The following is a 23,726-nucleotide window of genomic DNA, read 5'->3' as shown; positions in this document are numbered from 1 at the left end:
TATCTCACGAAAAAGCCGCTTTGCCTTCAACCCGCCAAATTCCCCCGTTCCGATTTGCGGGCTGTTCAGATCCGCTGTCTCCGATCACGATTTGGAATTTTATTTATTTTTTGCGCTGCACTAACTTCAAATCAACTATTAATCTGGAGTGCGCCCCCTCCCCCCCCGCCCTTGCCCTGAACTGCTTTCTTGCTGTAATCTTATTTCAAATCCTCTCGCTTTTTAATTGCAGAAAATAGACAAAAAAAACCCAAAAATTCGCTTTGTTTGTATGTCCGGTTAAGGAGAAAATGATCCTTTTGCTTCTGTTTTGCGATGGTGAAAAGAGAGAAAAGGGGGTGGGTGGGAGAGAGAGAGAGAGAATGGCTTTGGTGACTTCCAAAGAAATTGTGGTTTAAATTTTGCTCTTCCGTTGCAGCTGCATGCATTAATTTTTAGCGTCTGGCCCTGTCTTGGGCTGAACTGGATAATGCAATTAATTGTCTAAAGCGGGGTTTTTTGAACCTCTTCCGTTCCAAAGGCCAAATTCAATTTCCCGAGTAGCTCTGGGGGGGACCTCTTCTAGCAGTGGGTGGGGCCAAAGGGGGTAGAGCCATTAAAAAACCAATCCCAGCTGCTTTGAGCTTAACGCCCTTATTGCCAGTAACGACGCTTTAGGGGAGGCATTTCAGCCTTTTGCAACTGCACAACAGCTGGGAAAACACCCAATGATGGGTGGGTGGAAGGAGGCGGGGCCACTGGGGGACCCTCCTGGAGGGCCAGATTTGCCCCCGAGGGCTGAGGTTCCACGCCCCTGCTGTCAGGGGAGGAGCCAGGCGGCGATCTCCGCCAAGCCGATGGAGGGCGTTTCTTGAGCTCACCTCCCACTTCTGAGCCCCTCCCACATTTGAAGCCCGGAACGGTCCATTGAGGGCGACGCTTGGGGCGAGCGTTTCCGCTTGGCTTGCTTTTAGCTCCTCTGTGATTGCCGATTGCGGGTGGCTGGGCCCCACGCCAAACTGCCCGCGGAGCGATTCGGGTTCTGGGGCGCTGCACCCAACAGGCCCTTCTGCCGTTGCGGGTCAGTTGCCTGCCTCCTCTCCTCCTCGCGCTTCGGGAGACGTGAGCGGGAGAGGGGGCCGACAGCGCCCATCCGAAGACGCCGGCCGAGCCCGAAGAAAACCGCTTCGGGTTCACGTGGAGAAAAAAGCGAACTGTGTTGCCAGGCTGTCCTTCTCGTCTCCTTTTCAAAATAAATAAATAAATTCCGATCTGTCCTCCGTGTAAATCGCCTTCGTGTCTTCTTGTGAACGCAGGGAACGTCCCGTCCCCCAGCGCCCCCTTGAAGAGAGTCCTGGCCTACACCGGCTGCTTTAGCCGCACGCAGACCATCAAAGAGATCCACGAGTACCTGTCGCAGCGGCTGCGGATCAAGGAGGAGGACATGCGCTTGTGGCTGTACAACAGCGAGGTAACGGCCGCGTCCTGGCGGGTTTCTGCCCTTTACCCCGCCTCCCCTTCGAAGGGCCGGAAGAGAAGCGATGCCATCTCAGCGTTGAGGGCCAGGTTCCTGGGACGGAAGGATAGCAGAGATTTTGGCCTTCGAACCCCATCAGCCCTGGCCAGGACTGGCTGATGGACAGGCATCCTGGGAGTTGTAGTCCAAAACATCTGCAGGGCACCTGCTTGGGAAAGGCTGACCTACAGTATCGGAGGCAGTATGCTGGGGAATACGGGAACGCCGCTGCAGTCATGTTCTGCTTGTAGGCTTCCCAGCGGGGCATCTAACTTGGCCGTTTTGCGAACAGAATGCCGGATTAGACAGGCCTTTGCTCTGATTCTGTGCAGCTTTTCTCACATCCTAATGACAGTGGTTCACACAGAACGCTTAACCCATGGTTTATTTAACCCGTATTTTTTTTGCACTGTCTGGCAGACAGTCGAACAAATAAACCATGGTTTGTTTTCTCAATCCCTGGCTTGATTATTCCCCTCCTTCTTTGCCTGCTTCTCTGTATCCCAGATGCTTTGGGAGCACTGTAGTACCGTCCTGTAGAGCAGCTATTTATGTTTTTTTTTAACCTCTCGCCACCTCTTTCGGCAAGCCATAAATAACCCACAGTTCTGGGTTCCCACATAATGACAACCCACGGTTTAAACAACCCAGAGTTCACAACCCAACGGCAAGCCGTGGGTCCGCTTTCTGGGTTCTTAACAAACCATGGTTCACACCTCAAGACAGCCCAGAATTCAACCACCCAAACCATGGGTTAGCATCACAGTTAAGGAAGCTTAACTGCAGCTTGGTGCGATGTCCGAACTCACAGAGCCAGGAGCACCGTCGGCCAACCCATTTTCTTCCCCTTGCATGGGGCCCTTCCCTTTTTCCGCCTCAGACCTAGTGCTTCCTGGCTTTCAAGGTTAGTTGTCCCAAACCGTGAAACATCCCCACTGAAGCTTGTAGGAGGCCACAAATTAAAAGTGTTTGTGCGTGTGTGTCTCCATCTTTCTTTCTTTCTTTGCAGAACTACCTTACTCTCCTTGACGATGAGGATCACACGCTGGAGTATCTCAACATCCAAGACGAACAGCATTTAATAATAGAAGGTAAAGGCACCGAAGGGTTTGACAACGCAAACTATTTCCAGCCGTGGCTCTGACATACATCGCTGTCTGCTCTACCTTTATTAAGGCCTCTTGCTCTCCCCTCTCCTCCAGGCAACCATACTGAGAGCCTTCCCGATGTGTGTGTGTGTGTGTTTTAAAATCCCCGTTGGGCGTTTAAAAGTTCTCCTTGAAACAACTTTTTAGGGTTGGACTCCTTTCTCTCTCTCGGTTTAAATTGCAAAGTCTAAAGGCGCAATCTGCTCTCGCCACCCTGAGTCCTTCCGGATGTGCTGGACTGCAATTCCCATCATTCCCAGCTTGCAAGGGGCCATAGGAGTTGCAGGCCGACACACCTGGAGGGCAGCCGGTCGGTGCACGCTGGGCTAACCTCCAAGTTAGATTACTGCAGTGCGCTCTACGTAGGGCTGCCTTTGAAGACGGTTCAGAAGCTGCAGCTCGTGCAAAATGCAGCGGCCAGATTGATTTCCGAAACCAGAAGGTTCGACCATGTAACACCTGCTCTGGTCCGCTCGCACTGGCTGCCTGTATGTCTCCGAGCCCAATTCAAGGTGCTGGTTTTGACCTATAAAGCCTTACACGGCTTGGGACTACAATACCTGACGGAACGCCTCTCCTGACGTGAATCTACCTGGTCACTACCCAGTGTGGCGTAGCGGTTCGAGTGTCAGACTGGGGGGCCGGGAGATCCGGGTCCTAGTCCCAACTCGGCCATAGAACCTCACTGGGTGACTTTGGGCCAGTGACAGGCTCCCAGCCCCAACCTACCTCACAGGGTTGTCGTGAGGATAAAACAGAGAGGAGGTGGATTAGGTACGCCACCTTGGGTTCCTTGGAGGAAAAAAGCCGTGATGTAAATGTAATAATAAATAATAAATAAATAAATAAGCAAATCCTCCAACCAAGAACTTTCCAAAGGGAGACTGCAGCATGAACCGGACCAAGTCGGAATTCATTTGCCAACGTGCAGCTACCCAGTTTGGGCGTGGTCTTGCTCACGCCAGAAAACTGGAAGAGATGTTTTTCGTCCTTCTTCCCCTGGCTTTGCCAATTCACGACCGGTTGTGGGGCAGGGGGTGGGGGGTGCCGGTCGCCCCTGCTCCGATTGGAGCTTCTCGCCCTTTTGAAATCTCGATGGTTCTTCGCGAGAGCCGTGTGACCCACCTCTCTCTCTTGCTTTCTCCGGCGGTTCTGGGCCTAACCGGCTAAGGACATTCCGCGCCCCCCCCCTCTTTGTTTTGCACTCAGTGCAGCGGCCCCGCTCTTTTGCTGCAATAAACCAGCGAGCCTTTCACCATGCCACAAGACTCCCACTGTTTCCGCTGCAATGGGCGAAGATGCCTGCCCCTCTCCTAGTTTGTGAAACAGGATGTTTGCTCAATGTAGCAAGGTGGTAATGCTATTCTTTTTTCCCTTCTTTTTCTTTTTACTTGGGACTTCAAACATGCCTCCGCTGTGACTTCACCAACAAGCCAGGGCTTTCCCCCCTTCCATTTCTACCACCCCCAGACACCCAATCTGTTTTTTCTAACCCCTTGCCTGATGAAGAAATCTGTTGGTCTCGAAAGCTTGCACGTCTTTTGTGAGCTTTTGGCTGGGCCTAATAAAAGGGATTAGATTTAGGGATTTTTCTTTGGGTCAGCAGGGCCTCCTCCTCCTCCTCCTCCTCCTCCTCCCTACGCCAGTCTTTCTAGAAAGCTGTGCAGCTTCATATCAATGGCCCAGTTGCATCCCAGGATGGAGTTGTTCTCATCATACATTTTGTTCTGTGTCTCTGTAGTTCGGAACAAAGACATGAGCTGGCCGGAGGAGATGTCCTTTATAGCAAACAGCAGTAAAATAGACAGGCATAAAGGTAAGTGTTTGCTCTCTTCACACACACACCCCACCTCCGGCGCTCCCCCCCCCCCCCCAAATCAGCAATCGGTTAACGCAGAGAACAGAATGACCTGCCCACGGAAGACAAGTTTGCCTTCCACTATCGTGGGTTTCGTGTCCGTCCGCGCACATGTGTTTGCTCAGCGAGACACACCGTCACACCCCCTGTATGTCTTGGTTCCTCTCTATTCGGCCCTGGTTAGGCCCCTTCACTCTTGAACTTTCTTTATTATAAGGATTGTGTAATATACACCAACTGACTCTCTGCACACTGCACTCAAAAGACAACCCTCTTTACCCCGATCCTCTAATTCTCCCCTCGAACCCAAGTACTTTAAAAACACCCCCCCCCTTATCAGCTCAGTGATTCCCTTATATATCCTCCTCCCCCTCCTAAGATATTCAGTCTCCCCCCACTCAGGTCAACATTCTAAACACAAAAGACTTACAAACCTAGACACACATTAGGGAACTATTTAATAGAAACCAAATGCACAGTTACAAGATGGGGGATGCTTGGCTCAGCAATACTACAAATGAGACGGATCTTGGAATTGTTGTAGATTGCAAGCTGAATATGAGCCAACAGTGCGATATGGCTGCAAGAAAGGCAAATGCTATTTTGGGCTGCATTAATAGAAGTATAGCTTCCAAATCACGTGAGGTACTGGTTCCTCTCTATTTGGCCCTGGTTAGGCCTCATCTAGAGTATTGCGTCCAGTTCTGGGCTCCACAATTCAAGAAGGACGCAGACAAGCTGGAGCGTGTTCAGAGGAGGGCAACCAGGATGATCAGGGGTCTGGAAACAAAGCCCTATGAAGAGAGACTGAAAGAACTGGGCATGTTTAGCCTGGAGAAGAGAAGATTGAGGGGAGACATGATAGCACTCTTCAAATACTTGAAAGGTTGTCACACAGAGGAGGGCCAGGATCTCTTCTCGATCCTCCCAGAGGGCAGGACATGGAATAATGGGCTCAAGTTACAGGAAGCCAGATTCCAGCTGGACATCAGGAAAAACTTCCTGACTGTTAGAGCAGTGCGACGGTGGAATCAGTTACCTAGGGAGGTTGTGGGCTCTCCCACACTAGAGGCCTTCAAGAGGCAGCTGGACAACCATCTGTCAGGGCTGCTTTAGGGTGGATTCCTGCATTGAGCAGGGGGTTGGACTCAATGGCCTTGTAGGCCCCTTCCAACTCTGCTATTCTATGATTCTATGATTCTTTCGCCCTTGCCAGTTCCTACGGAGAAGGGAGCCACCGGCCTCAGCAACCTGGGGAACACCTGCTTCATGAACTCCAGCATCCAGTGCGTCAGTAACACGCAGCCTCTCACCCGGTATTTCATCTCGGGCAGGCACCTGTACGAGCTCAACAGGTAACGTCCGCCTACGCCGCCGCGTTAGGACCAGTGAGGACTAGCCCCTTGCTTAGTCGTCGAGCAGGCGGAAGGACGTCGCTGCAGGGTGGGGTGTTGGGGCGGGTTGACCGAAAGGTGAGATGAATGCTGTGAATCCGACTGCTCCAACCTGTCCTTCTCCGGACGTGCTGGACTGCCACACCCATCATTCCCGGCTGGGAATGATGGGTGTGGCAGTCCAGCATGTCAGGAGAAGGACAGCTTGGAGAAAGCTGCTGTGAATCTGCCTTGACTCACTATTTTGCCGCTGCCCCTCGCTGAACGGGCTGTAGAAGCAACATCTTTGCTCGCTTTCCTTCGAGCCCGGTAACTCAACAGTTAACTTTTGCAGACGACAATGCTTCAACACCAATGAGGGCTAGCCCCTTGCTTAGTCTTCGAGCAGGTTGAAAGGAATGGGGGAGAAGCCGTCGCTCAGCAGCTGAGACCCGTCTCCAGTTAAAAAGGATCTAGGTAGCCAGCAACGGGAGCGACCCTTCACTCCCCAAGAAGCTGGAGAGGCAGCGAAACGAAACTCCACCCTCCCCGCATGTAGAAAACCAGCGTATCAGGGCCAGGGGTGAAATTCCAGAGAGCTCCTCTAGTGACGTGTGTTAGCTTTCGACATGCACGGACCTGCGTGTCGAAAGCTAGCACACACATTTGGGCAGGTGGAGGGGCATCTAAAAACGAGGGCCCGCCTCGGCAGCTCCATGGCGTAACACCCCAGGATTCTTCCAGCCCGCTCCGTGTCACGCGTGGATTGATTATTGCTTATTGGCCATTTTTGTTTTCAAAAGCAGCGAAATTGGCTTAATGCGTCCTGTTATGAATTCCAGGACGAACCCGATAGGAATGAAGGGTCACATGGCGAAATGCTACGGGGATTTGATTCAGGAGCTGTGGAGCGGCACTCAGAAGAACATCGCGCCCTTAAAATTACGGGTGAGAACCAGGGCATGGGGTTGGGAACTGTGGGTTCTTTGTGGTTCACAAACCACGGTTTGCTAGCACGGCTGTGTTCACACAACACAACAACCCACGTTTCGGTGACAGCCAACGCTCAACTCAGGCGCGGCCTGAACTCTGGCTCGGCGTGTCGTGTGAACAAGGTCAAAGTGAACTTGGGGCTTAATTGTTTAGGGAAAAGGAAAGGCACCTCTCGTGCAAGCACTGAGTCATTACTGACTCTTGGAGGGACGCCAGCTTTCGCTGACGTTTTCTTGGCAGGCCTTATAGCGGGGTGGTTTGCCGTTGCCTTCCCCGGCCGTTATTACCTTTCCCCCAGCTAACCGGGTACTCATTTTACCGATCTCGGGAGGATGGAAGGCTGAGTCGACCCGAGCCGGCTGCCTGAAACCAGCTTCCGCTGGGATCGAACTCAGGCCGTGGGGAGAGTTTCAGCTGCAGAAACGGCTGCTTTACCGCTCTGCGCCACACAAGGCTCTTTAATTGTTTAGGGGTGGTGGAAATGCCATCCAGCCCCCCCCCCCCCAACTTCTGTGCGTGTTTGCTTCATTGCAGTGGACGATCGCGAAATACGCTCCCAGGTTTAACGGTTTCCAGCAGCAGGACTCCCAAGAGCTCTTGGCTTTTCTCCTGGACGGCCTCCACGAGGACCTGAACAGAGTCCACGAAAAGCCGTACGTGGAGCTGAAAGACAGCGACGGCCGCCCGGATTGGGAGGTAGCGGCAGAGGTGCGTGCCCGGCCACGGCCTACGGCCACGGCGCCTTTCCCTGCCCGCCAAAGCAGGGGATTTTCGGCACCGGTTTTGATGGGGGGGAAAGCCTGGAGCTGCCGTCAGTTCGACTAGAGCGTCGCCGTGCCCAGCCTAGCTGACTGGGGATGATGGGAGTTGCGGGGTGCCACATTAGGGAAGGCTGCGTTAAAGCATTAAGAAGTGTTTGGGTGGAATGTGCCATTGAGGCTAAGTAGGGCCGGATGGAATTGATTTGATTTGATTGATTGCATGTATACACCGCCCCATAGCTGAAGCTCTCTGGGCGATTTGCAAAAAAATAAAATAAAAATGTGCCAATGTGGCTGAGTAGGGCCGGGTGGAATGTGCCAATGAGGCTAAGTAGGGCCGGCTCCTCTTTTCTGTGGCTCCTTGGGCAAGGTCTCCGTCACTGGCTCAGGGAACGTTTGTCAAGGTACACCGAATGAAAGGCAGGAAGAAGAGGTGCTTGGAAACGAGCCAGGATTTCCCAGGGTGCAGTGCTTCGCAGCAGGGGTGGGGGATCCGGCAGGCAGACACAGAGTGGGAGCCAAGATGGCCGCGCCCCTGTTCACCAGGCCCCTTGGTGGCAGCCAGTGCCCAACCACAGACTAGGATCCGATGGGGCAATGTTTGCCACAGTGGATCGGATGTTCGGGATTAGGTGCAGGGCGGGTGGGCGGGCGGGGGCACTCTTGCTCGGATGCCAAGCCCCTTGCCGGGGCGGGTGGCCTCGGTCAGGGGAGGCTCCTCCCTGAGAAGCCCTCCTCAGAAGAGAGGCTGCAGTTCATCTGGACCTCTTACTAGCCCAGTCCTCGCTCAGGGGGTCAACCTTGGGTCTAGGCTGTAACACTTCAGTCTGCACCTCAGGGGTGGGGATCTCCCCGAAGGACCACTGCTTTGTAAAAAAAAAAAAAAATAACGACGATGATCTAGTTTAACTCCTTGCACTTAGAAAACCAGCATCTCAGGAAGAAGTGTTCTCTGAAGTGCTGGTGTTCTAAATGCGAGTTGGTTGGTTGGTTGGTTGGTTTGTTCAAAGCAGCTTCCCATTATGTCACACACACACACACACACACACATATACATATGCCATCTGCAGCCTGAAGCAAAATAGCCCAGACGCAGGTTGACACCCGGAATTCATACCGGAATACCAGTTCCAATGCTTCCAGGACCCACGTCACCTTTGCCTCTAGACCCCTCCAGCGTTTCCCCCTTCCTAAGAGCCCGGGCAACTTTCCCAGCCAGGGTCTTCTATTTCCCCCCTTTCGTTTCAGGCCTGGGAAAATCACCTGAGGAGGAACCGCTCCATCGTGGTGGACCTGTTCCACGGGCAGCTACGGTCCCAAGTGAAGTGCAAGACCTGCGGGCACATCAGCGTCCGCTTTGACCCGTTTAACTTCCTGTCTTTGCCCCTCCCGATGGACAGCTACATGCATGTCGAAATTATAGGTGGGTAACCAGGGCCCCCGGGTCATCTCCCACTGCCACCGCCACTTCTTGCTTTGTACCAGGAAGATTAGGCAATCCCAAAAATGTCACTTTCAGGCAGGCACCCCCCTTTCGCAGCCTGGAAGGCGCTTCCACGCGGTCTGTAGGCAGCCCAGAAAGAGGTGGGGACCTGTTGACACAAGTGGCCAGGGCATTGTGGGATAGTAATAGGGATAAATGCCAAGTTCTACATCTAGGAAATAGAAACCAAAGGCACAGTTACAAGATGGGGGATACTTGGCTCAGCAATACGACAAACGAGAAGGGTCTTGGAATTGTTGTAGATCACAAGCTGAATAAGAGCCAACAGTGCGATGTGGCTGCAAGAAAGGCCAATGCTATTTGGGGCTGTATTAATAGAAGTATAGCTTCCAATATTCAGCCCTGGTTAGGCCTCATCTAGAGTATTGCGTCCAGTTCTGGGCTCCACAGTTCAAGAAGGACGCAGACAAGCTGGAGCGTGTTCAGAGGAGGGCAACGAGGATGATCAGGGGTCTGGAAACAAAGCCCTATGAAGAGAGACTGGAAGAACTGGGCATGTTTAGCCTGGAGAAGAGAAGACTGAGGGGAGACATGAGAGCACTCTTCAAATACTTAAAAGGTTTTCCCACAGAGGAGGGCCAGGATCTCTTCTCGATCCTCCCAGAGTGCAGGACACGGAATAACGGGCTCAAGTTAAAGGAAGCCAGATTCCAGCTGGACATCAGGAAAAACTTCCTGACTGTTAGAGCAGTACGACAATGGAATCAGTTGCCTGGTGAAGTTGTGGGTTCTCCCACACTAGAGGCATTCAAGAGGCAGCTGGACAACCCTCTGTCAGGGACGCTTTAGGGTGGATTCCTGCATTGAGCAGGGGGTTGGACTCGATGGCCTTGTAGGCCCTTTCCAACTCTGCTATTCTATGATTCTATGATTTGAAACAGAAGGCCTGTGGACAGGCGAATCCGTGGCTGGTTTGCTGATAGCAAATATTTTTTAAAAAATTATTATTATTATTATTATTATTATTATTATTATTATGTTGTGCACGAATGGGAAGGGAGGGGGCTTTAAGGCAAATAAACAATAAATATGATTAAAGTTGTGGGTTCACACCCTCCCACAACCCAAATTTGATCCCACCTAGAAATGGTGACGTATTTCTAAGCTAGAGGACCAAGAAGTGAAATTGCCCTCATTCTGTATCAGTGGAGGCTGGTGTCTCCAATGTCAGTGGGGCTGTGAATCTGCTCTGGGTTTCGGACAGAACCAGCTAACATTCTAAAGGAGCTGTCCAAGGTCCTGATCCCGGTTTGGGCATCGGGTTCAGCAGCTTGGACAACTCCTTTAGAGTTCTGGCTGGATTTGACCTGTCCGCTTCCACTGGTCTGTACCTTCTATTTCTTCCTTCCTTCCTTTCTTTTTTAAGGTCAGGCCATAGCTTAACCACAAGCCTTAATGACAGAGCGCGTGTTTTGGGTGCAAGAATTCCCAGAGCTAAAGAGATCACCTGGAAGCAGGAATGGGAAAGATCCCTGCGTAAGACCCTGGTGTGTGTGTGTGTGTGTGTGTGTGTAGTAAAGTAATTGACTAAAAATACTGGCTTTCTCAAAACTCTCCAAGATTCAGTGCACATGTGGCCCACAGCGCTCTTAGCTCCGTCTATACTCTTAGCTCGCAATTGAATCAACAAGGAACAGCCTCCTAGTCGCCCTGCGGAAATAACCAGCCAGCTCCATTTTGACATTTAATTGGCTTTTTACTACGTCTTTTTCTCTTTCGTTTGCTCTCCCAGTTATGAAGTTAGATGGTACGACTCCCATTCGATACGGGCTGAGGCTGAATATGGACGAGAAGTACACCGGCTTGAAAAAGCACCTCAGCGAACTCTGCGCGCTCAAGGCGGAGCAGATCCTCCTCGCAGAAGTACACAGCTCAAACATAAAGGTAGTGATGTTTTCGCCGGCTGTTAGTTACCACCCAAGGTATTCCGAAAGGGATATCGCCCCCATCCCCCCGTCCCCCCGATCTAAATCGGGCTAAGATTTAGATCGGGGAGCAATCAAATGAGAGCACAGGATTGCTCGGAAAATCCCTCCGAGGTCAGAGACAGAGGTCCGACCTCGGAAGGGGTCGTCGGAGATCCGTCCCCTGAGCCTTCGCAGCCTCCATGGAGAAAACCATGCCGGCTGCCTTTCAAAGGCTGGAAAAGTGACCTCACAGGAGGATACGACATATCCTGAGCTTCCGCCAACCTCCTTCCCCCCCCCCCCCCGAAATGCCCTCAGGCTGAAAATCACCGAACGTGGAGGACGGGGAGGCATAGGAATCTCGGAAGCCTCCGGGTTCGGATTCTTCTGAACAGCGGCCTTTTAAGCACCATACGTTTGGAGCAAAGTTCAAAACGCCGGTTCATCACCTTGGGAGCCCTGTGTGGTTTGGGCCCAGGCGATCTGAAGGACCTACCTGCCTGTTAAGGCCTTCTAACGAGGCCTTGTCTTCATGTCCACCACCACCACCACACGTGTGGTTGGGAGTGTCCTACTGCAGGGGCTTTTCTGTAATGGCACCCAGCTTTGCAATTCCCACCCCCTCGGGCAGCCTTCCCCACCCCGATCCCCTCCAGATGTACCAGACCACAACTCCCATCGTCCCCAGTGAAAGAGGTCATTGGCACAAGATCAGGGAAGACTCCCCTAGAAGCTCAACCAGCCCCCAAGCTACAGCGCATGCTTTCCTTCGCTTTCCCCCCAATATGATCTCTGCCCCGGTGGGATTATTTTTATCCTGATCTGTTGCTGCAGTTCTGTTCTGGCTTTCTCCTCCCGTTTTAATTACTGCCCCTAGATTGATTTCTTAACCACCTTTTTGGGCCTTCGGGCCGAAAGCTGGCCGATAAATGTTGAAATCTATTAAAAATTAAGACGTAATGGAGGACAGGAGGTTGTTGGGGCCGTCACCGCCTGAGGAAAGGGTGCAAGTTGACTTTTATGAGTGATGTTGGCTGCTGTGTTTGCAAACCTTTTTATGGTGCAAAGGGGAAAGGTGGCCACTGGTTTTAGAGAGGGTGGGGCAGATTAAATAAACAGCCATGGGTATATATTTTAGAGGCTCTCTGCCCATGATCCCTCTTTGAACGGAGAGGACTCCAATGACAGAGCACGAGGCTGTGGGTTGACAACTACTATTTACTTACGGGTTGCATTTCTATATTATGAGCCTCGTGTGGCGCAGAGCGGTAAAGCAGCAGTTTCTGCAGCTGAAACTCTCCCCACGGCCTGAGCGGAAGCTGGTTCTCAGGCAGCCGGCTCGGGTCGACTCAGCCTTCCATCCTCCCGAGGTCGGTAAAATGAGTACCCAGTTAGCTGGGGGAAAGGTAATAACGGCCGAGGAAGGCAACGGCAAACCACCCCGCTATAAGGCCTGCCGAGAAAACATCAGCGAAAGCTGGCGTCCCTCCAAGAGTCAGTAATGACTCAGTGCTTGCACGAGAGGTTCCTTTCCTTTCACCCTGCATTTCTATACCGCCCCAAGCTCTCTGGGCGGTTCACAGAAATGCAAACCTCAAGCGTACAGCATTATAAAATACAAATCTTAAAACCACAGTATAAAAGCACAACCAGAATGAAACCCAACAGCAACGCGGAGATTTAAAATGCAGATTTAAAACCGCACAACTAAAAGACTGTGAGATTTCGGCTACGGAGAGAAGGGATCAGGAGTCTATAGATAGGACACACACACACAGAGAGAAAACCTTTAGCTCACGCTAGCCTACTTAAAATAAGAGAGGTCCAGTCCGGACAGCTCATGATGCTGAAGAGGCAATTTAAACCGAGAGAGAGAGGAAGGAGTCCAACCCGAAAACTGCTTTTAAAAAGAAGACAACTTTTAAACCCGCAACAGGGATTTAAAAACAACAACAACATCTGCTGTTTTTTTGTTTTTCGTCACTCTTCTGTCTGATGCTCCCCTAGGTTTTGAAAGCCTGTCGGAGTTCTACTGCCAAGGTGTGGGACCTGGATAGGGGGGCGTTGAACCTCCTCCGCCCTGGGGGTTTGCCATGTCGCTTTCTGAATTGCAGCCCCATTTTTCATTCCCTCCTGGCCTCTAGGGTTATTGCAAGTCCCGAGAGATCAATAAAAGACGTAGAATGAAAAAAAAAAAAAGCGGAGTTCCACGTTGTTACGAATTTTAATTTTTGTATATTGTTTTTAAGTGCTTTTACCTTATGTGAACCGCCCAGAGAGCTTCGGCTATGGAGCGGTATACAAATGCAATAAATAAATAAAGTGTTTGCGGCTTGATAATGTTATTCCTCCCTCCTCTCCCTCTCTCTCTCTCTCTCTCTCTCTCTCTCTCTCTCTCTCTCTCTCTCCGGTTTTTCATTTGCTCCCTAAAGAACTTTCCTCAAGACAACCAGAAAGTCCGCCATTCGACGAGTGCCTCTTTGTGTGCGTTTGAGATACCGATCCCAGGTTCGCCCACGTCGGCTTCTCCGAGTCCCGTGCAAACAGGTAGAATAAAATAACTGAATCTGTTTCCTTCAGCTGGGCACTCTTGTCTCACAAAATAACAACCCCCTGGAAGCTCAGATTGTGAAGAGTTATCGTTCAACCTGTTATGGGCACCGCTGGTTCCACCTGATGCTGAATAAAATACAGGCACGACAAAAAAAGTGCTAACCCTTAACCAAACAACAACCCAACTGATAACAAAAAAGTTAACGGTGTAGACAATAAACAAGGTTTGATACGCTAATAAAAGCAGATTATAAAGAGCACTTCCATTAACAGAATCGATAGCGTAATCACACAATTAAAATAGTACTAAAAAGAAAAGTGCTCAGCGAACTTGATTGGTTTGGCTGATGCTGAATACAATACAGCCGTGACCGGAAATGTCCCCGCGTGGAAAGAGGGGAAACAGGGACGTGGGCAGCGGTGGCAGAAGACAGGGCTTGAGGAACGAGTATTATGCTAGGATACGGGGGCAGCTGGTGGCATCGAAAACATAAGTAGGGCATGTCGGGATTCCACGAGAGCACAGAAAAAGCTCAAAGTGTGCGTGGACCACCGAATTCAGCGTCCTACAAATTTCAGGTTTCTAGTCCTGATGGTTACAAAGTTTGTCCGCGCTGGCTGAGGCCGGCTGGAGTCCCCTGAGTGGTCGAAAAAGGCCTTCCTTCCTTGTGAACTTGTTTCTGGGCTGCTCCGGAGTGCCCCGGATGTACAGTCCACCGCTGTGTAAGTCTACTAGGAAGTAAAAGCCCTGTTGCATTTCATGGGATTTGCATCTAGGTGAGTACGTACACCGGCCACCCCCAACCTGGTGCCCTCCAAATGTGTTGGTCCACCACATCTGGAGGGCACCAGGTTGGGGAAAGCGGTTGTACGGCATCGCGGCCTGAACGTTGAGAGAAAGCTTCCGTAGGACCCTTCTCCCTACTTCTCCCCCCACCCCCAATCTGGCGGTGCAGACACTGTGGCGGTTTCCCACTCCATCCACTAGGGGGCAGGCTTGGCCAGGTCAGATGAGGAGGCACGTCCTGTTTCCTGTCTCCGTAATGAGAAAATCCATATCAATTCCCCCTTTGCAGTATGTCGTGGTGCAGCCTTAGACGTGGGCTGACCACGTCCAGTGGGAGTTAAGCCAAAGATTCCCAGCTCCCGTGGCTCACTGGTAGAGCCCCTCCGAGGTTCAATCCCCGGCTCCTCCAGGCAGGGCAGGAAAATCTGCCTGTAGCCCTGCAGAGCCCTTGCTGCCGGTCAGTGTTGGCAACACTGGGCCAGATGGACCAGTGGTCTGACTCCGTATAAGCCCCTATTGCTCCGTCGCCCGCCCTCCGTCCAGCTTTCCCCAAACCCGGTGCTCTCCGGATGCTTTGGACGTCAACTCCCATCAGCCACAGCCAACATGGCCAATGGTTAGGAATGCTGGGGAGCGTAGCCCGAAACATCTGGAGGGCACCATGTTGGGGAAAGGTAACAAAACCGAGATACAATAAATGAATGAGAAATCGAATTGCGCTTTTGATACGGGCTGCAGAATTCAGCTTTTCGTCTTGCAGAATCTGGAAATGTATTTGTGTGTGTGTATGTCTGTGTGTATATATATAATAGAATCATAGAATAGCAGAGTTGGAAGGGGCCTACAAGGCCATTGAGTCCAACCCCCTGCTCAATGCAGGAATCCACCCTAAAGCATCCCTGACAGATGGTTGTCCAGCTGCCTCTTGAATGCCTCTAGTGTGGGAGAGGCCACAACCTCCCTCCATATATATGTGTATATATAAGAGCCCTGCTGGATCAGACCAAGGGTCCATCTAATCCAGCCTTCTGTCACACAGTGGAGAACCAGCTATAGACCAGGGACCCACAAGCAGGACACGGTGCAACAGCACCCTCCCACCCATGTTCCCCTTACTGCCACTGATCCGGGAGGGTAGCGCATAGCCATCAGGCCCAGTAGCCATTGATCGCCTTCTCCTCCAACCATTCATCCAACCCCCTTTTAAAGCGGACCAAATTGGTGGCCGTCACTACATCTTGCGGAAGTGAGTTCCATAGTTTAACTCCTTCCTCCGACCTGTCCAGAATCTCCCACCCATCAGCTTCATGGGATCGACCCTACCGGGTTCTAGTATTATGGGAGAAAAACGTCTCCCTTCCCACATTCTCCGCAACCCTGCAGGGTTTTTTACACCTCTACCCCTCACCTTTTTCTGCAAAGCGAACACAGACCCCCAACACCCACGCACAAACATCTAAGTTCACGGTACCCCCAGCTCTAACTTCCGGAAGAGAATCCAGAATTGGCTTTCATGCGCCGCCTCGTCCCACGGCAACCCCGAACCCCGTCTCTGTGCTTGGGCTTCAGAGTACCGCAGCGGCCCGTCGCCCAACGGGATGATCAGCGTGCTGATGAATGGAGACCTTCCCCAGTCCACCCTGATCCCCAACGGCATGCCCAGCACCGTGGTGCCCTGCAGGATGGAGAATGGCCTGTCGGGCGTGGTGGCGAACGGCCACGTGACCTCCCCTTCGGACAGCCCCTTCATAGGATACATCATCGCGGTCCACAGGAAAATGGTGAGCGGATCCTTCGCTGGGCTGTGTGTGTGTGTGCGCTGATACCCGTCCTATCCACCCCGCCCACTCAGGACCTCTGGGAAGAATTTACCCCAAAAGGAAAAAGAACAGAAGACAAACTCTGGTGCCTCCGAAAACAGTTAAAACCTTTAATGGTTCTTTTTTGTCAAAGGGCTCGACGTTTCGGATTTCACAAAAGCTTTCCTCAGGAGCTGACGCTCGATGCAGGCGGCTACAAAAACACCCAACCTGTTGAAAAAATCTCGAACTTTCCTTTCTTCTAGGCGTCCCACTGACGAGCAGCCTGTGTCTAGCGTCAGCTCCTGAGGAAGGATCTTGTGAAATCCGAAATCTCGAGCCCTTTTAAGACCGCCGTAAAGACGAGTCTCTTCCGGCAGGCCTACCCAGACGAATTTTAAACCTGAGGATTTTAAGACGTCGTGATTGTGTTTTTAAAAAATATTTTATTGGTTTTATGTGCTCTGTTAACTCGTTTTACGTATTACGTATATTGTGTTTAATGTTGTTCCCTGCCTTGATCCAGAGGGAGAGGCGGGTAAGAAATAAAATTATTATTATTATTATTATTATTATTATTATTATTATTATTATTATTATTGCAGACGTGGCTGGAGCTCCCCAGGTTGCGGAGTGGTACCCTTCCCAGCGCTACCTGTAATTATTATTATTATTAATAATAATAATAATAATAATAATAATAATAATAATACTTTTCTTTCTTCCAAGCCCCACCCCCCAGGTCAATTAGCACTGCTGTTTTCCCTCCTGTTTGATCTATTGCTGATTTTTAAAACTAATTTTATTATTTTCTTTATAGATCTATGTAATCCACTCTAAACAGTACTCTTGGGAGGGAGGCCGCACAGACGCCGTTTCAATAAATACAACCGTGTGGGTCTTCCCTAAGAATTTTGCATATCCTCTTTTTTCCCCTGCTGATTGCAGATGCGGACAGAAATGTACTTCCTTTCGTCTCAGAAGAATCGCCCGAGCCTCTTCGGAATGCCGCTCATCGTTCCGTGCACCGTTCACACGCGGAAGAAAGACTTGTACGACGCGGTCTGGATCCAGGTCTCCCGGCTCGCCAGCCCCCTTCCTCCCCAGGAGGCCAGCAACCACGCGCAGGACTGGTGGGTCCACCGGCCAGGGGTTGGCCTCCTGCTTTCCCCAGGCTCGGGTTTGACTAGCAGACCAAGGACCTGGAGATCCTTGGGAGTGCCACGCAGATTGATTGATTGATTGATTGATTGATAGTATTTTATCCCACACCTCAGCCAAAAAAAAAAAAGAAGGCTCTTGGAGCGGCTTAGGATCAGTCAGTAAAGAAGACAGTCCCTGCCCACAGGTTCTCATTCTAAAAAAAGGCACGACACACGAGGAAAGGGGGATGAGGAGGGAAGAGGAGAAAAAGAAAAAAAATGGTTCAGCTGGGCTCTCGCATCTCCCAAAGGAAGGGCAGACCAGCAGCTCCTTCGTCTTCCCCACAGGGTCGTGTCAGTTAGCCCTGGTTGGGGGGTGGGGGTGGGGGTGGTTCAGTTTGAGCAGGCCCCGACGGTCTCTCTGCCTGCTCCTGTCTCCTTCGCCGCTGCTTCTTAAAAGAGCAGAGGCAAGGCAGCCAGCAAGAGGAACAAGGCACTGCGGCACACAGGGATCAGGCGGGGAGGTCGGCCGATAGGCAGCCCACAAGGCCGTCACCAGGAGATCCCGGCAATTGACCCAAGGGCAGGTCAGTAAGACTCCACAGCCGACACGGTTCAGGCAGGGCGCGCAGTTGAAAAGCAGCCCGGCGGGGGGTTGGCAAAGCTAGGGAGCCTTGGGCAAGGGGCGGGGCTGGAGCCGGAACGAGAAGACGGGGGTTCTTTCCAGCCACTGGTCCTGTGCAGAGGCTGTCAGGAGTCTGCCCAGGATCCAGCGGTGGCTTCTGGGAAAGGTCCCCTCTTGAGGAGCCCCCTTACTCCTGAGGAGTGCTGTGCTGCAGCCGGCCACTTCTCCTCGGCTAGAGGAGTCTGGCCTGTTTCTTCAGTCTACGTCACTCCTGAGGGCGTGGGGGGTCTCTCCTCTTCTGACTCCAAAGTGGACACCCTCTCCTCCCGCCACCCCCTTTTCCCTCTCTCTTTCTGGGGGACACCCCTTCTCCCCTCTCTCTCTGGGAGCCACCCCCTTTCTCTCTCTCTCCTCTGTCTCTCTCTCGGGGCAACCCCCTTTCTCTCTCTCTCTCTCTGGGGGCCACCCCCTTTTCTCTTTCTCTCTGGTGCCCCTCCTTCTCTCTCTCTCTCTCTCTCTTTCTTTCTCTCTTTCTCAGGGCCACCCCTTCTCTCTCTCTCTCTCTCTCTCTGGGGACCACCCCCTTCTCTCTCTTTCTTTCTCTCTCGGGGCCACCCCCTTCTCTCTCTCTCTCTCTCTCTCTCTCTCTCTCTCTCTCTGGGAGCCACCCCCTTTCTCTCTCTCTCCTCTGTCTCTCTCTCGGAGCAACCCCCTTTCTCTCTCTCTCTCTCTGGGGGCCACCCCCTTTTCTCTTTCTCTCTGGTGCCCCTCCTTCTCTCTCTCTCTCTCTCTCTTTCTTTCTCTCTTTCTCAGGGCCACCCCTTCTCTCTCTCTCTCTCTCTCTCTGGGGACCACCCCCTTCTCTCTCTTTCTTTCTCTCTCGGGGCCACCCCCTTCTCTCTCTCTCTCTCTCTCTCTCTCTGGGGACCACCCCCTTCTCTCTCTTTCTTTCTCTCTCGGGGCCACCCCCTTCTCTCTCTCTCTCTCTCTGGGGGCCACCCCTTTTCCCCTCTCTCTGAGCTCCCCCCTTCCTCCCTGCCCAGCTGGCTGCCCGGACAGACACAGTTCACTCTTGCCCGAGGTCTGAACAGATCGTTTGCAGATGACTTTTGAAATGGGTCTGAAGCCGCCCCCCCCCCCACCAAATGAAATAAGGCCAAGAAGATTCGCAGATCGCCCACCCCGGTCAGGAGATCAGTTAGCAAAACAAGGGATTTTTCACATTAAAAAACGGCGTGTTCTATGTGTGGGTTTCTTTTTAGTGATGACAGCATGGGATACCAGTACCCCTTCACCCTCCGCGTGGTACAGAAGGACGGCAACTCCTGCGCTTGGTGCCCGTGGTACAGGTACATTTGCCCCGCCTGGAATTGGGGGATTGGGGTTGGCCAGATGCCAATTTATTTATTTATTGCATTTTTATACTGCCCAATAGCCGAAACTCCCTGTGCGGTTCACAAAAACCGGGGCGGTGGGGGCATTATCTGGACTAGAATTCTGCAGAGCCCAGAATGTAGGCGACCATATGGAAAGGAGGACTGGGCTCCTCTACCTTTGGATAGAAAAGGGGAATTTCAGTAGGTGTCATTTGTACGCATGCAGCACCCGGTGGAAATTCCCTCTTTATCACAACAGTTAAAGCTGCCCTCTTTTGTATCTGGTCACTCTAGAGCGACAACAGTTAACGCTGCAGGAGCCCTGCCCTCTTTTGTATCTTGACCAGGTACATAAAGAGGGCAGGGCTCCTGCAGCGTTAACTGTTTTGATGAAGAGGGCATTTCACCGGGTGCTGCATGTACACAAAGGACACCTGCTGAAACTCCCTATTCAATGCAACTGTTAAAGATACAGAAGCCCTGTCCTCTTTTCCATACGGTCACCCTACAGGACAGGAAAGTGCCCCTCCCTGTGGTCACACCCACCCACCACCCCTGCCTTTATTAGGGCAGTTCCCTGAATCTTTAACAAAGGAAAGATCCGTAAAGAGCCAATTTAGCTCTGTCCATGACCACCGTCTCCACCTTCTACGCCACCTGCGTTAATGACCTTCTGTTGCACTGTCTGGATTAGCCAGCGGTCTTCTGTACGGGGGGGATCTCTTTGCTGCTGAAGGAGAAGTTCCCTGCCCTCTCTTCTCACCCCGCTGCCTCCGCCCCCTTCTCCTCCCTGCCCTCTTTAGGTTTTGCCACGGCTGTAAAATCGACTGCACAGAAGAAAGAGCTCACATGGGGAACGCCAACCTCGCAGTTGACTGGGACCCTACGGCGCTTCATCTCCGCTACCAGACGTCACAGGAACGGGTAAAGCGAAAAACAACAACAGCTGGTTATCTCCAGGCAGTCGGCAGCCTGGTTTCCACGTAACGCTAACCCATGGCTTATTTAACCCATGGTTTGTCGCCCTGCCTGGTGTGTTGTAGTTTGCACAACACAGCCATAGTTCTCTCCAGGCAGACGGCAGCCTGGTTTCCACGTAACGCTAACCCATGGCTTATTTAACCCATGGTTTGTTGCCCTGCCTGGTGTGTTGTACTTTGCACAACACAGCCATAGTTACCTCCAGGCAGACGGCAGCCTGGTTTCCACATAACGCTAACCCATGGCTTATTTAACCCATGGTTTGTCGCCCTGCCTGGTGTGATGTAGTTCGCACAACACAGCCAGCTCATTGTGGATTATTTAACCCCCAGCGGGCCGGTCACATTGTACGAACGCGCCCCATTTGTCTGGCTCTGCTGGCCGGGGAAGGCTGCAAGTTGTAAGACCTTTCTCCTCCCCCCCCCCCGGTCTAAACTTTCATAGGATTGTGCCTTGAGCCACTTTTTAAAAGGTTATCAGAGCCGGCGCAGCGCAGTCGTTGGACTCGGGAGATCCGGGTTCTAGTCCCCCCCTCTGCCATGGAGGCTCACTGGGTGACCTCGGGCCAGCCCCTGACTCTCTGCCTCGCCTGCCTCACAGGGTTGTTGGGAGGATAAAACGGAGAAGAGGAGGATTAGGTTGCACTTGAGTCTAAACCTTCCTCTAGAGAGAGAGATCCGGGTCCCGAGCCTTGATTAGGAAAGTGAGGGGGGGCATGTTTTTATGTGGTGGGACCCCCCCCTTAAAAGTTCCACGTGCCTTTTCTTTCTCCGCCCTCCCCCCCTTCAGATAGCAGAGGAACACCGGAGCGTGGAGCAAAGCCGCCGGGCCCAGGCTGAGCCAATCAACCTGGACAGCTGCCTGCGGGCCTTCACCGGCGAGGAGGAGCTGGGCGAAGACGAGATGTACTACTGCTCCAAGTGCAAGACCCACTGCCTGGCGACCAAGAAGCTGGACCTCTGGAGGCTGCCCCCTATCCTGGTACAGCGGGCGGCCGGGCTGGGCGTGGGGACCTCTTTCCGCCCGCGGGCTGCGTCACATGAATGGGCGGGGCCTCGGCCAAAGGGGCGGGCCCGGAGGCAAAGGGGGGAGCTGAAATGCCGGCCTACATCCGCTTTAAAGCGCCTGCTGCCAGGAACTCGGCCTTCGCAGAGGCATTTCAACGTTTTAGAAGGGAGGGGGGGCGAAACAGCACAAAAGCCGGGAAGCCACCAAATAATCGGGCAGGGGGGCACATCTGGGGCACGCCAGGATCGGCCCCCAGGCCTCAGGTTCTGCATCCCTGGTTATAAGTCCATCCCTTTTCTCCTGCTGAGCAAGGGTCATCACGGCTCCTCTTTGCAGGGCTGTGAAAACACAATAGTCCTGTGAAAGCTGCCCTTTTACGGAGTCTAGCTCAGGCTTCCTCAATTTGGTGCCTTCCGGATGCCTTGGGGGGCAACTCCCATTATCCCCAGCCAGGGGAAAGCTGATCTAGCCCAGTGTTGTCAGCTCTGACCGGCAGTTGCTCTCCAGGATATCTCTGGCTGGAGCGAGGCCTCCCCCATCGCCTGGTCCCTCCTCCTTTCACCTGGTCTTGCCAGGAATTGAACTTGGGTCTCCCTGCGTGCGCAGCAGGGGCCCCCTGCTCACTCACCTGTAGCACCTCCTAAATCCAACGCGGGCGGGTGAATGGACGTCACCGCCTGCCGTCTTTCAAATGAAAACGTTGGCTCATCTCAGCAGTGTCCGCTCTGGCTGGCAGCATCTCCTTACAGTCATCGGGAACGGATCCCTTTCCCAGAACTGGCTCTCTGGAGACCTTTACCTGGAGATGCCGGGGATTAAACCTGTGTCCTTCTGCAAGTGGAGCGAGAGCCCTTCTCCAGAGAGAAGGCTCCTCCTCCTAGCGCCCCAGCTCGCCAAGAGAGATTTGGAGGAAGCCGACCAGAGTCCCTTGTTCATCCCTCTGATCCTTGGCGGTTTTGTACAGCCTCTCCACCCATTTCCCTACATGCCCGATGTCCCCTCGCTGCCTTGCAGCCCAGGTTCGGCGAGGAGGAATGTCAGGTTATGTGGAACGGCCTGCCGGGAGAGATTTGCCAACTTAATCGTCTTTTCGAATTCGAGAAGGCTATAAAGACCATAAAGACCGATCTCTTCCGGTAGGTCCACCCAGACAAATTTTAAGATATCTGGCTCTTATTTTAATATTGTGTTTGTTTTATATGCTTTAATTCAATTTTATGTATTTTATGGTATTTGTATTTAATGTTGTTCCCTGCCTCGATCCAGAGGGAGAGGCAGGTAAGAAATAAATAGACGATGATGATGTGAGCCGGGTTTGGGCGTCCATCAAATGCCCGTTCATTTGCGGCAGGACAAGTTTATTTATTTATTTAGATTTTATTAAAGTACTTTTATCCCGCCTTTTAGCCAAACAGGCTCTCAAGGCAGCTTACGAAAATATTTCTTACGACAGTCCCCTGCCCGCAGGCTTACAGCCAAAAAAAAAAACAAAGACCATGACACAAAAGGAAAGGGGATTGGGAGGGAGGAGGAAAAAAGAAGCAAATTCAAGCACTAGATTCTTAGTTGCAAAGTTCAGCAGCTGCTTCCTTTCCCTGTGATGGGCTCTGCAGAGGCAGTTGATAGCAGGAGGGAGGGGCCTCTCAGCAGGATCTGGACCCAGGCACGACGGAGGGGGGGCCTGGCTGCCACTCCCTTTCCTGATCAGTAGAATTGAGTTAACGGTCCGCAGAGCGACCCGCCTAGACGAAGCGGTCACCCGCCTCCCTCTCCCGCCCCAGATCATCCACTTGAAGCGGTTCCAGTTCGTCAATGGCCGCTGGATCAAGTCCCAGAAGATTGTCAAGTTCCCCCGGGAGAGTTTCGACCCGAGTGCCTTCCTGATGCCGAGAGACCCGAGCCGCTGGCCGCAAAAGCCGCCCACTCCCCAGCTGGATGACCTTTCTGAGCCCCAGCTTCTGCCGGAGGAGTGTCGGAGGACGGAGGCCCAGAACGCAGCGGCCGGGGAGGGCGACGTGCTGATCAAGAGCCCTTCTTCCCTCAATGCTTCTAGCATCGTGAATAATATCAAAGGTACGGGGGGGGGCGGGGGAGGCTGAGGGGCACCTGTACGTTGCGCTGTGTGGAACGAAGCGAAGGGCTGGTTGGGAACCTCCAAAGAACCGCCTAACCCGCCTCTGCTGGGGGCAGGCGATTCTGCTGCGCCTCTGTGCCCCGCTGTGCGGGAATACTTTTGTTAGCATAGGTGACTCCATTTTCAAAAGAAAACTATGAAGTAGCCATTATTTATTTATTTATTTATTTAAGGATTTTTATGCCGCCATTCAGCCAAAAAAGGCTCTCATGGCGGCTTACAAAAATATTTCTTGACCGTCCCTGCCCACAGGCTTACAATCGAAAAGACATGACACAAAAG

The 23,726-nt window shown here is 52.4% G+C and overlaps 1 protein-coding gene across 2 annotated transcripts in view; it reads left to right on the top strand.

The window, feature by feature from the left end:
- The window catches only part of USP32 (ubiquitin specific peptidase 32), a 136,487-nt gene that overhangs the window by 103,291 nt on the left and 9,470 nt on the right, over window positions 1-23,726 (top strand). For both annotated transcript variants that reach the window (XM_063146607.1, XM_063146606.1), the window contains exons 17-31: window positions 1,296-1,450; window positions 2,505-2,586; window positions 4,385-4,459; window positions 5,718-5,856; window positions 6,717-6,822; window positions 7,402-7,575; window positions 8,877-9,051; window positions 10,865-11,016; window positions 13,472-13,586; window positions 15,949-16,160; window positions 17,127-17,311; window positions 19,208-19,294; window positions 20,125-20,245; window positions 21,092-21,283; window positions 23,092-23,383. In XM_063146607.1, coding sequence (XP_063002677.1) covers window positions 1,296-1,450; window positions 2,505-2,586; window positions 4,385-4,459; window positions 5,718-5,856; window positions 6,717-6,822; window positions 7,402-7,575; window positions 8,877-9,051; window positions 10,865-11,016; window positions 13,472-13,586; window positions 15,949-16,160; window positions 17,127-17,311; window positions 19,208-19,294; window positions 20,125-20,245; window positions 21,092-21,283; window positions 23,092-23,383 — 2,262 coding nt within the window. The remainder of the gene's footprint in view (window positions 1-1,295; window positions 1,451-2,504; window positions 2,587-4,384; window positions 4,460-5,717; window positions 5,857-6,716; window positions 6,823-7,401; window positions 7,576-8,876; window positions 9,052-10,864; window positions 11,017-13,471; window positions 13,587-15,948; window positions 16,161-17,126; window positions 17,312-19,207; window positions 19,295-20,124; window positions 20,246-21,091; window positions 21,284-23,091; window positions 23,384-23,726) is intronic.

Source organism: Elgaria multicarinata, chromosome 22 (assembly GCF_023053635.1).
Source record: "Elgaria multicarinata webbii isolate HBS135686 ecotype San Diego chromosome 22, rElgMul1.1.pri, whole genome shotgun sequence".
Classification (NCBI taxonomy): Eukaryota; Metazoa; Chordata; class Lepidosauria; order Squamata; family Anguidae; genus Elgaria; species Elgaria multicarinata.
This window is presented reverse-complemented; position numbering and strand designations above follow the sequence as displayed.